Raw genomic sequence first — 13380 nt, forward strand, 5'->3', positions numbered from 1 at the left:
GATGGGGTCTGGGACCCTCCAGACATACGGGTGGAGACTCCGGCGAGACAACCCCCTCAACCACATGTGCAGGCTGAACCCCTGCAGAACAGGCCCCGCCCACTTCGGGCCCGCCAGAGGCCCTTGTACCTCAATGACTACGTTACTGACTTTTGAGACATTATCACAGTGTATAGCCTGTCACGTGGCAGAATAACCCACAGGGCTATACTAGTAAATCGGCAGTCGACCCGGTTTACTTAGTTAAGCTGGCCGTTCGGGCCTGAATGTTATTTTTGTATATTTGGGGTCTTGGTTTGCGACCATTGTTCTGATGTTTAAATGGGGGGGAGTAAATGTTACATACCAGCGTGACCGGTGTTTATGTGGGTGTGTCACAACAGTGACGTGTACCTGTCTTTGCTGTTTGTAAAAAGCCCGCGCTCCTGATGGATGCTGGGAAAAGTAGTTCAGTTAAATAAAGCCGTTGTTCGAAGGCACACAGTCGTGGTCCTCCTAATTAAAACATAATACGCTGTTCAACCAAACCAATAAGAACCAGAATGACCCAGAAGGAGAAACTCCTGAACAAGTTGTGACTCTGCTGCTGCTGCAGGATGTTTCAGAATGTTAGTAAAACTTATTGTGTCTCAATATGTTCATCATGACTCTGACCTCCAACTATGTGAGATCAGATCATTAATGATCTAATGATCATTATTAGTAGCAGACAGGAGAAAATCCTGAACCTCCATTTAATCATAGTTATATAAAAAGATCACCTCACAATGATCAAGCCCACACACACACCTCAGACTCTGCAAAGCCTCCATTTGATCTACAGTCTCTATCAGCACAACTTAGTAGGCATGAACCTCACAATCAACAATACCTCACAATCAACAATACCTCACAATCAACAATACCTCACAATAAACAATATCTCACAATAAACAATACCTCACAATAAACAATACCTCACAATAAACAATACTTCAGAATAAACAATACCTCATAATAAACAATACCTCACAATCAACAATACCTCACAATAAACAATACCTCACAATCAACAATACCTCACAATAAACAATACTTCACAATAAACAATACCTCACAATAAACAATACCTCACAATCAACAATACCTCACAATCAACAATACCTCACAATCAACAAAACCTCACAATAAACAATACCTCACAATCAACAATACCTCACAATCAACAATACCTCACAATAAACAATACCTCACAATAAACAATACCTCACAATCAACAATACCTCACAATAAACAATACCTCACAATAAACAATACCTCACAATCAACAATACCTCACAATAAACAATACCTCACAATAAACAACACCTCACAATAAACAATACCTCACAATAAACAATGCCTCACGATATAACCCTAACCCTAATCCCTGTGACGGGGCCCCCATAGCTGTAGGCTGTGGCTCCTCTCGGTGTGGACGCCCCCTAGTGGTGGTTTCTCTCCTGGAGCATCAGTGCCTCACCATTCTTATATCATTCTTATGTGTGCGTCTCTATTTTATTTTTATTTTTAAAGTTTTGTCTTTTATGTGTAGCACTTTGTGTTGCATGTGTGTTTGTATGAAAAGTGCTCTATAAATAAAGTTTGATTTGATGAGTAACAATTAAACAAGCCAGAGAACAAGAAGACACTTCTGGAGTGACATTCCAGGTATGGGGACGATGATCACTGTAGGAAAACCTTTACAAAGTCCATCTTGCACGACGTGGGACCATTAAACGACACCAAATGATGGTATGGTTTCTCTTTTTTTTACATTTTATTTTTTATTTGGAAATATCAATTCTCCACAGTTATACATATAGTGTAGAAATGCAGATATGGGAATATTTCCTCTTTATTTCTGTGCATTTTTAACTCACTTCAGCCTCGCATTCACCAACCCTTTATCTACACAAAGTTAGGCAAAGTTGATTTGCATATACACAAAAACAAAGGAGCTGCCTAAGAATTACTGAGACATAGAAAGTCTGACACCCTGAACTATTTACAAAAGTGAGGAGCTTACAGTATGGAAGGAGACAAAAGCCTTATACTTTAGAAAACATTCAAAGAATTCAGAGAAGTCATAGAAAATCTATTCTTGTTGGGGTGATATAGTTGATCCATTTATGCCTAATGCAATCCATTTATGTGCATTATGTAGGTTAATGTCTCCATTTTGAAAATTTCCAGAATAATGTCAAGGCCACAGGTGAGGATGGAACCTTGATTGGCCATTCAAACCAGTTTAACCTGACTGGGGCATGTAAACTTTTCATCAGGGTCATTTGGGTACTTTCTTCTGTCATTCTGATTTAAAAAGAGTCAACACAGTCGTTTGCCAATGAATAGTTTCACCCAACCATTAACCTTGAGTGGAAGAAAGTTTAGTCATTCATATTCTCTGAAGAATGGCCAAGAAGTCATACATTTCTCGGGGGGATGTAAACTTATGAGCGCCACAGTATAGTCCAGAAAACACAGCATGTATGGATGGATGTATTCTACCAACGTTTCACAAAAACTATACTGACCCGGATGACATTAACTTGTGGCTTCATCCAAGGACCACTTGATTGTGGCACTTTACCACTCGTACTTACTGAGCCCACCTTGAGTCAGCTGGCCTCCACTCAGTTTATTACAATGGAGGACTACTGTGGCTTGGATGGACTCATCGGAGCTTTCCCCCGCCGTGCACAAGCAGTCGCCCTCGATAGAATCTGGATCTACGACGTGGAGCGACCATGCATTTGGAAGAGTGGAATTACAACTCTGCATTGGATGTCAGCTGGAATGATTCATATTACAAGTAGTGGATTGTTAAAACCAGGCTTTTATTGTCAAGATGTGCATCACTGTCCAGTGTTTCAGTTTAACTGGAGACCTACTTCTGCCGCCAGCCATTCGTCACAGCTGATATGAATTTAAGACAAACTGACCACACACACTGGAATGGAAATGAGGAAACACGGTGACCCCCAGGACAGCTACAGGATTTTAACGTCTGCTGTGACGGGACACTCCAGGAAGCCGGTCACCAGTGGACTAGGAAACCATTTCATCCAAAACACTGGTGGTGTGTGTTGGTCAGAGACCCTGAGTCGTCGCTCCCGCTCAATCCTCAAGCCGGACAAGGCCTGCACCTCGCTGCTCCACAGGTTTCATTTCTGTACATATCGCTCCGTTTGTGAGCATTCTTGTTGTGGTCGGGTTTTTAAAATGGTGGGATGAAGAAACCGATGTCCTTCGTGGAGGAGAAACCAGGAGAGCACACGGTATCAGGTAACACACAATGGACAAGCCTAAAAGGCGAGTCGGGACAAGTGGGAAAACGGCATTGGGTTTTGGAATGAACGGGTCCTGGAGAGGTCAGATATTTCCTACGATAACAGTATTCCAGTATAACAGTATTACACATTACACCATGGTGAACACTTTGACTCAGGTACTGGTTTACCTGCGTGCCCCCGCTCAGTGATGTTGCTATCTGACGGGCGAGTTAGCGTCGGCATGAGCTAATGGCTAACATGCAATAAATGCTAACAGTTCTGCAAACAAAGTTGGTAATGGTATACACTCCACCAAGTGCAGGTTCTAGCTTTTGTAGTGACAGGATTACTGTGAGGCTCCTTTATATGTGAGGGCTCATGTTGCTCAGTGCACAAAAGGGTTGTCAAAATATATACTCTGGTTTGGAAGCACGAATCAGACTTGTTGAAATGGCACCTTTCTGTTGATGTTGGTTTCACCCCTTTGGAAATTATGTTTTGACAGACTGAGTTTTTGTTCAAAACTTGCATAACCAGTCATATTAAATTAAACCCAACTGACGTGGAGATTTGAAGCAAATGTGTTAAAGCTTTCTTGTTTGGCCATGTTGACAAACTGTTACGGACCTGCAGGACTTTTTTCATTTCTGCTTCTGTGTGGAAAGAAAAGTGCAAATTAACAGAGTGTTTGTCTTTGCGCTCCTGCTGTGGTCTCACCGTCCGTCACACAGACGTCGTCCTCCAGCAATGAAACACCAGTCGTCTGCTGGGCAGCTGAAGATGTGCTACAAATGTTGGTGTCAGTCCAAAGAAAAGAAGATCCAGAGCAGGTCATTGTGTTTCTGTGTGGGAAACCCTTTAGAACAAAGTGTCTGCTTCCAATACATTCACAGCGTCTTGTTTGGGTTACAAAGTGAACTACCCTCCTGCTCATCAGGTGAACTCCTAATGCTCGCTGTGGCTTTCCCCCCAGAGCATTCACTCCCATTCCCTCTGAAGCTTCACATCAATCCACTTTCTTTGGTTTGCGATTCTTCCACATGATGGCTGCAGTGAAGGCCCCTGTGGACGACAGCAGGCAGACATTAACGCACGCAATGTTACATTTAGAGCCCACGTGGTTTAAGGCGAGTCGGGAGGTGCAGCAAAGACGTTACAACGTAATAATGCAGAGAATATAAAAATAGCATGATTTACTTTCTTCGTTGTAATCTTTACCTGCCTGGTAAATGTGAGCTCACAACACTGACATCTAGTGGCTGGATCCCACGGCGTAATACTCAAGGAACTTATTGTTCTTTGAGTTGTACAAAACGTGGGAGTGCAGCATTGCCATGGAATGAAAGTGTGGCTGAAGCAGTAAAAAAAAAAAAAAAAGAAGAGCTACATAAGTCAAATTAATTAATTAATTAATTAATTAAATGTGTCATTAATTAATAAAAATTGGAATTACATATATAAATGTGTCAATTAATGAAACTATAAAAAAATGCATATATATATATATATATATATATATATATACACATACATATATACACACACACACACATACACTGCTCAAAACAATAAAGGGAACACTTAAACAACACAATTGTGGGGTTATATTTGTGCCAAAATTCTGAGCGAGCGATGGGAAAATTTGAGCGCAAAAAAATTAATTGTGCAAGCGCACTAATAACATTTTGAGGAAATATTTAAATTGCGCAAAGACAAACTTGAGATTGCGCGCTCAAAAATCATTTCTGCGCTCAGATTCTTCCTCTGCGCCCAACCTCTCTCTCTCTCTCTCTCTCTCTCGCTCAACCTCTCTCTCGCGCGCTCAAATCTCTCCACGTCCGCTCAAGTCCTGCTGTGCGCTAGCTCAAAATGTGTAAAGCCCAAGTGTGACAGACACGGTTGTCCACCAATCACAGAAATTTGGGGCGGGTGTTGAACTCTGATTGGTTACTTCGGATTCTGGAAGTGCCTCATAACCAACGAAGAAGAAAAAGAAGAAGAAGAGGGAAAAACAAACTGCGAAGGAAAACATGTTGTAATCCAGGATCATTATCTTTAGTTTTCCTTATTTCTGTTTTCCTTCGCAGTTTGTTTTTCCCTCTTCTTCTTTTTCTTCTTCGTTGGTTTTGAGGCACTTCCAGAAACCGAAGCAACCAATCAGAATTCAACGCCCGCCCCAAATTTCTGTGATTGGTGGACAACCGTGTCTGTCACATTTGGGCTTTGCACATTTTGAGCGAGCGCACAGCAGGACTTGAGCGGAGGTGGAGAGATTTGAGCGAGCGAGAGAGAGAGAGGTTGAGCGCGAGAGAGAGAGAGGTTGAGCGCGAGAGAGAGAGAGGTCGAGCGAGAGAGAGCGAGAGAGAGAGAGAGAGAGAGAGAGAGATTGAGCACGCAGAGGAAGAATCTGAGCGCAGAAATGATTTTTGAGCGCGCAATCTCAAGTTTGTCTTTGCGCAATTTAAATATTTCCTCAAAATGTTATTAGTGTGCTTGCACAATAAATTTTTTTGCGCTCAAATTTTCCCATCGCTCGCTCAGAATTTTGGCACAAATATAACCCCATACACAATGCAACTCCAAGTCAATCACACTTGTGTGAAATCAAACTGTCCACTTAGGAAGCAACACTGATTGACCATCAGTTTCACCTGTTGTGCAAATGGAAAAGACAACAGATGGAAATTATAGGCAATCAGCAAGACCCCCCAGTAAAGGAGTGGTTCTGCAGGGGGTTCCACAGACCACTTCTCACTTCCTCTGCTCTCTGGATGATGTGTTGGTCACTTGTGAATGCTGGTGGTACTTCACTGTAGTGCAGCATGAGACCATACCAGGAGACAGGCCAGGACACCAGGAGACAGGCCAGGACACCAGGAGACGTGGAGGAGGCGGCAGGAGGACAACCACTCAGCAGCAGGACCGCTACCTCCACCTTTGTGTAAGGAGGACCAGGAGGAGCTGCCAGAGCTGCAGAATGACCTCCAGCAGGACACAGTGGTGCATGAGTCTGCTCAAACTGTCAGGAACAGACTCCATCAGGGTGGTGTGAGGGCCACGTCCACAGGAACAGACTCCATCAGGGTGGTGTGAGGGCCACGTTCACAGGAACAGACTCCATGAGGGTGGTGTGAGGGCCACGTCCACAGGAACAGACTCCATGAGGGTGGTGTGAGGGCCACGTCCACAGGAACAGACTCCATGAGGGTGGTGTGAGGGCCACGTCCACAGGAACAGACTCCATGAGGGTGGTGTGAGGGCCACGTCCACAGGAACAGACTCCATCAGGGTGGTGTGAGGGCCACGTCCACAGGAACAGACTCCATCAGGGTGGTGTGAGGGCCACGTTCACAGGAACAGACTCCATGAGGGTGGTGTGAGGGCCACGTCCACAGGAACAGACTCCATGAGGGTGGTGTGAGGGCCACGTCCACAGGAACAGACTCCATGAGGGTGGTGTGAGGGCCACGTCCACAGGAACAGACTCCATCAGGGTGGTGTGAGGGCCTCATCCACAGGAACAGACTCCATGAGGGTGGTGTGAGGGCCACGTCCACAGGAACAGACTCCATCAGGGTGGTGTGAGGGCCTCATCCACAGGAACAGACTCCATGAGGGTGGTGTGAGGGCCACGTCCACAGGAACAGACTCCATGAGGGTGGTGTGAGGGCCACGTCCACAGGAACAGACTCCATGAGGGTGGTGTGAGGGCCACGTCCACAGGAACAGACTCCATGAGGGTGGTGTGAGGGTCACGTCCACAGGAACAGACTCCATGAGGGTGGTGTGAGGGCCACGTCCACAGGAACAGACTCCATCAGGGTGGTGTGAGGGCCTCATCCACAGGAACAGACTCCATGAGGGTGGTGTGAGGGCCACGTCCACAGGAACAGACTCCATCAGGGTGGTGTGAGGGCCACGTTCACAGGAACAGACTCCATGAGGGTGGTGTGAGGGCCACGTCCACAGGAACAGACTCCATGAGGGTGGTGTGAGGGCCACGTCCACAGGAACAGACTCCATGAGGGTGGTGTGAGGGCCACGTCCACAGGAACAGACTCCATGAGGGTGGTGTGAGGGCCACGTCCACAGGAACAGACTCCATGAGGGTGGTGTGAGGGCCACGTCCACAGGAACAGACTCCATCAGGGTGGTGTGAGGGCCTCATCCACAGGAACAGACTCCATGAGGGTGGTGTGAGGGCCCCGTCCACAGGAACAGACTCCATGAGGGTGGTGTGAGGGCCACGTCCACAGGAACAGACTCCATGAGGGTGGTGCGAGGGCCACGTCCACAGGAACAGACTCCATCAGGGTGGTGTGAGGGCCTCATCCACAGGAACAGACTCCATGAGGGTGGTGTGAGGGCCCCATCCACAGGAACAGACTCCATGAGGGTGGTGTGAGGGCCCCACGTCCACAGGAACAGACTCCATGAGGGTGGTGTGAGGGTCACGTCCACAGGAACAGACTCCATGAGGGTGGTGTGAGGGCCACGTCCACAGGAACAGACTCCATGAGGGTGGTGTGAGGGCCACGTCCACAGGAACAGACTCCATGAGGGTGGTGTGAGGGTCACGTCCACAGGAACAGACTCCATGAGGGTGGTGTGAGGGCCACGTCCACAGGAACAGACTCCATGAGGGTGGTGTGAGGGTCACGTCCACAGGAACAGACTCCATGAGGGTGGTGTGAGGGCCACGTCCACAGGAACAGACTCCATCAGGGTGGTGTGAGGGCCTCATCCACAGGAACAGACTCCATGAGGGTGGTGTGAGGGCCCCATCCACAGGAACAGACTCCATGAGGGTGGTGTGAGGGCCCCATCCACAGGAACAGACTCCATGAGGGTGGTGTGAGGGCCACGTCCACAGGAACAGACTCCATGAGGGTGGTATGAGGGCCACGTCCACAGGAACAGACTCCATGAGGGTGGTGTGAGGGCCACGTCCACAGGAACAGACTCCATGAGGGTGGTGTGAGGGTCACGTCCACAGGAACAGACTCCATGAGGGTGGTGTGAGGGCCACGTCCACAGGAACAGACTCCATCAGGGTGGTGTGAGGGCCTCATCCACAGGAACAGACTCCATGAGGGTGGTGTGAGGGCCCCATCCACAGGAACAGACTCCATGAGGGTGGTGTGAGGGCCCCATCCACAGGAACAGACTCCATGAGGGTGGTGTGAGGGCCACGTCCACAGGAACAGACTCCATGAGGGTGGTATGAGGGCCACGTCCACAGGAACAGACTCCATGAGGGTGGTATGAGGGCCACGTCCACAGGAACAGACTCCATGAGGGTGGTGTGAGGGCCACGTCCACAGGTGGGGGTTGTGCTTCCAGCCCAACACCGTGCAGGACGTTTGGCAGAGAACACCAAGATGGGCACATTGGCCACTGGTGACCTGTGATCTTCACTAAGAGAGCAGGTTCACACTGAGACCATGTGACAGTCTGGAGACACCGTGGACAATGTTCTGTTGCAGCAAATCCTCCAGCATGACCGCTTTGGCAGTGGGTCAGTAATGGTGTGGGGGGGCATTTCCCTGGGGGGGCACAGTCCTCCATGTGCTCCAGAGGTAGCCTGACTGCTGGTAGATTAGGTCCTCAGACCCCTGGTGAGACCAGATGCTGGTGCAGTTGGCCCTGGGTTCCTCCTAATGAGACAATGCTGGACCTCATGGCTGGAGTGTCAGCAGTTCCTGCAAGACGAAGACATTGATGCTCTGGACTGGCCCCCCCGGTCCCCAGACCTGGATCCAGCTGAGCACATCTGGGACATCACGACTCTCTCCATCCACCAAGGCCACGTTGCTCCACAGACTGTCCAGGAGTTGGCAGGTGCTTTAGTCCATTTGATTTCCAGTGATAGTTTTTGTGTGATTTTGTTGTCGGCACAATCAACTATGTAAAGAACTAAGCATTTAATAGGAATAGTTCATTCATTCAGATCTAGGATGAATTATTTGTGTTCCCTTTTATTTTTTTGAGCAGTGTATAATTATTTCACAACTTATTTCATTATTTCATGGTCCAGTGTTACATGGATTAATTTGACCTGTCAAACTCACTCATCAAACTGAGTGGGCGGGTCCTGACACCTGATTGGTTCCCCTGCACCTCCAGTCAGAACACAGCTCTCAGGTAAAGGATCGCTGCAGAGCAAGTGAATGTACTCGGATACACTGGGTGCTAAAGTCTGTTCCTGACTCACTGTGAAACTACAGACTCATCACGTTTCCACCATCGACTTTATAAAGAGTAGACCGGCCTAGGCATATATTTGTGATTTAATATATATAAATATGTATTTTTAAATATTATATGCTATGATTTCTACTATCAAATGGTGTATATATATCACACACACATATATATATATATATATATATACACACATATGCCTGAAATGAGTTAAAATAAATAAAAATAATTTTCTGATTGATAACTTCGCTATTGTCTTGTATCTTACATATAGGTTTATAATGTATTCATATTATTTTTCAACTTGTTTAAAAATCTGTGCAGTGCACACACTGCTTCATCATGGTGTGTGTGTGTGTGTGTGTGTGTGTGTGTGTGTGTGTGTGTGTGTGTGTGTGTGTGTGTGTGTGTGTGTGCATTGTTTGACCTATTATTTAGTCAATGTTTTTAACATTAAAACCATGTGTCCAGTATCAGAACTGCATGTCTGAAGTGTGCAGGGGAAGATCAGTTCAGTATTCAGCGAGTTGTGACTGATTGAAGTCTCTGACGCGTCATTGCTCCTGTCCACCAGGTGAGACTGAGCGAGAGGACGACCGGGCCAAGATGGATGCGGCGTCTATGAACGTGTCTAGAAACGGTAGAATGCGTTCTCGTGGTTCGCTTGGTGACATTTGGATCGTGGTCCCAGGCTGTGGTCGTGGGAGCTGCTCTCAGGAAAGGTTCATGCAGATCCTCCAGTAACGGAGCGTCATGTTCACAAACTCTCCAGACCAAAACAATGGATTGGACTCCATCGCTTTAGCCCCGCCCACTGAGTGTGATGGGTCAGTTTGACAGATAACATTTATTCATGAAGCCATGCAACAGTGGACCATGACATAATGAAATATATCATGATATAACTACATGTTTTTACATATAAATTCATATTTTAATGAATGAATGACGTAAGAAATGTTGCTCCATACAGGAGACCCATTGTGACGTCCTTTATGGAGGCGTTACTGGTGAACAAAGATTGAACACTTGTAAAAGTGGAATTAGTAGTTGTGTCCTGTGAGATGCGTACCGGGCGAATGTTTTACTCTCCACAACACAATACAACCCCACACTCACACACTCACACCTTCTTAATTACAGGAGCACAAATCCTGTTTTACGAGTCACCGACTAAAAAACTGACAGGCTCACAGTTTCCTACAATTGTTGCAGTAAATTAGGTGACGAATATATTTGTGGAGAGGGTATTAGATAGTATAATCAGTAGAGAGTACTTTGTGTTCAGTTCTCCCTGCTTTCAACACGTTCATTGAATCCATGGCAGCAGAGACGCGTCGTGTTTGTAGCCACATTAAGAAGTTAACTCCAATGTGAAGCTGGAAAAAAGTCCCGGTCCGTCACTTCTCTCTTCATTTTCTGCTTCAAAATGGAAAAAAGCTCCTCTCTTCCGACAAAACCCTCTCTAGTGATGGACTGTGAAATCAGTCGATCTCGCGCCGCCTTTTCCTCCATTGACTAAACACAGGGAGTTTTTCACCACATATCTCAGAGCCACCATTGATTTGTGATTTGCAGTTGAAGGAAACAACGTGTGACTTGTGGGGAAACACCTCACATGGATACAGGTACACAAACACGTTATTCATCCAATTTAATGCCACAATTGTAGGAAAAACAGGAGCCTGTCACCTTATTAATCTGTGACTTGTAAAACAGGATTTGTGCTCCCGTAGTTAGGAATTCTACAGGTAATCTACAGGTACACACCTCACTTTTACAAGTGCTCAAACCTTTTCACCAATAATACCTCCATACTCCTTCCTCATTATGTAGACGACAAGACGCCGCCAGACCTCTCAAGGTATCTGGCTTCAAGATGTCAGCAGCAAAGGCGTGAGTGTACTGACCGACACAGAGGAGCAGGACGACTGCTGCCAACGCGGGCAGGATCACCGAGTACTCTCGAGGGAGGAAGTACTTGTTCAGTGCGTGGTCGCTGTCCACAAAGGGCTGCAAGAACATGTTATGTCAGTCATTAGTTGCAAAGACGTCAGTAAAAGAAGCTAAACGGTACTTCCTACTTCAAATTATCGCTTGATTTGTGGGAGAATGACACTGTTATACTGCTTTAGGATGTAAAACACCAATAAAAGCAAAATGTATATGGTTTTTAAGGGCTCATATGGGACCTACCAACACAACGACCCAGACTGAGTAGTACGTAAACAGCAGCAGGCTGAAGAGCACGAGGCTCATGCCAGCGGCCTGATCCACACCCGACGCCTGGAAAACAAAACACACAAACTCATCAGGTGACGTGTTCAGCTGAAAACGAAACATATCTGAAGTAACTCCGGGCACGTGAGAGTATGTACCCCATATTACTGTTCAAATTAATAGAAGAAAATTCAGTCGTTCCACATTTCGTCAACAAAGTGACATGTAACATGTAACCTCCACTCCAAAGATGACGTCTTCCCGGAACATGGGAACCCTTCTTTTATTACTACTATTTTTGTATTCACTAACTCTTTCTTTATTGATGCAGTTGTTTAGTACATGATATATATATATACACACAAGCCTGACACCTGTTTGATTTGGACTGTTTATCATAATGTTTCTATGAGTCAAGTATGACTTTGTTTTGTTAAGCTTTCACAAACCTAATAAATAGATTTCTCTAAATCTGAAACAAATGTTGTAAACTGGTTTTATTTTAAAGGCTCCTCTGATGGTGAAAATGTGTCCATCGCCATTTGACTTATCTTGAATTTGTTTTATTTTTCAATCTGAAATCCAAGAAGTAATCTTAGTGACTCAAAGGTAGAACTACATTGTGTACCACTGACGTCAAGGAGAGTTCTGGACATAAACGGACAAATTCCAGATTTGTTCAGCTCATAAATATATTTTTTTCTCAGGAGGAGCTGATCGTCACTACTACAATCCATAATGTCCTTTTTATATTGCGCAAATGCTGAAATCAGGGTTTTTTCAGATTGGTGAAGGGGATGTGAGGTCATATAGTACAAGTTGAGAGTGAAGTCTTTTATGTTTAACGTCCACTTTAGACAATTTTCAGGTTGTTTATTTTTTTTTTATGGGATAGGTGGTTTGATGACGTCTTTGCACCAAACATGTCCAAATGAACAGCTGATCCTCCTTACAAATGTTGTCAGATCACAACCCTCTTGGTACACAAACCAGACCCATTAACCTCATTCTATAGGGGGAAAACCTCCTGAAGTAGGCTGGTGAGGATAAACGGAGACAATCAATATGTTTACCATATTTAATAAGCTGCGTTTCTTCGGGGTTTTGATACGTTTTCTTAATGTTTTTATGAAGTTTTATCAAGAACACGAAAAGGGCTTTGTAACTAAAACGCGTATTTAATCTCTCTTAACGCAACTTCCCGTCGCGGTCAGCTCTTCAAATCATAAACCAGGGCATCTACCGTACAACATCTGATGGTTTAAATGAGGTATAAATGTATTTTAAAAGTAAAATCGCTTTTTTTTCTTCTTACCATTTTCTGTTCTCAAGCTGCTGCTTTTAATTCCGCTGATTTTTCTTCTCTTCAGCCTTTGATGACTTCCGGCTCAAAGCGCCTCACCCCGCTTCTCTCGCGCCCCCTGCTGGGCGCCTCGCTCACAACAACTAGAAGTCCATATAGAAATTCAATGATCTCTAAAATGTCTTTGTTAAATAATTAAATAATACATTTTTGCAATTTGCACAGGAACAAAATGGTACAGTTAAATTTTTCACATGACTTTTATCTGTACCAGTGAAAATTGTTTCAAACTATTATGAAAGCAATATTTACAGCTACAAAATTAGACAGAAGGAACAACGCTTTATTTACGTTCAATAT

At 45.3% G+C, this 13380-nt stretch overlaps 1 protein-coding gene across 1 annotated transcript; it reads right to left on the minus strand.

Annotated features, from left to right (window-relative positions):
* Positions 1-2843: 2843 nt before the first annotated feature.
* dpm2 (dolichyl-phosphate mannosyltransferase subunit 2, regulatory) lies at positions 2844-13089 on the minus strand. Its single transcript, XM_080509719.1, has 4 exons — positions 13033-13089; positions 11694-11783; positions 11408-11510; positions 2844-4355 (listed from the first exon to the last, which is right to left on the minus strand). Exons 1-4 carry the CDS (start codon positions 13033-13035, stop codon positions 4300-4302), a joined length of 252 nt encoding a protein of 83 aa, XP_080365845.1. The 5' UTR covers positions 13036-13089; the 3' UTR covers positions 2844-4299.
* Between the last annotated feature and the right edge of the window lie 291 nt (positions 13090-13380).

The sequence above is a fragment of the Blennius ocellaris genome, assembly GCF_963422515.1.
Source record: "Blennius ocellaris genome assembly, chromosome: 15".
NCBI lineage: Eukaryota > Metazoa > Chordata > Actinopteri > Blenniiformes > Blenniidae > Blennius > Blennius ocellaris.

Coding starts and splice junctions, on each gene's coding strand:
- dpm2 (XM_080509719.1), bottom strand. Junction 11,511..11,693: donor CAGTCTGGGTCGTTGTGTTG/GTAGGTCCCATA, acceptor ATGTTCTTGCAG/CCCTTTGTGGACAGCGACCA. Junction 4,356..11,407: donor CGTCCTGCTCCTCTGTGTCG/GTCAGTACACTC, acceptor TGTCGTCCACAG/GGGCCTTCACTGCAGCCATC.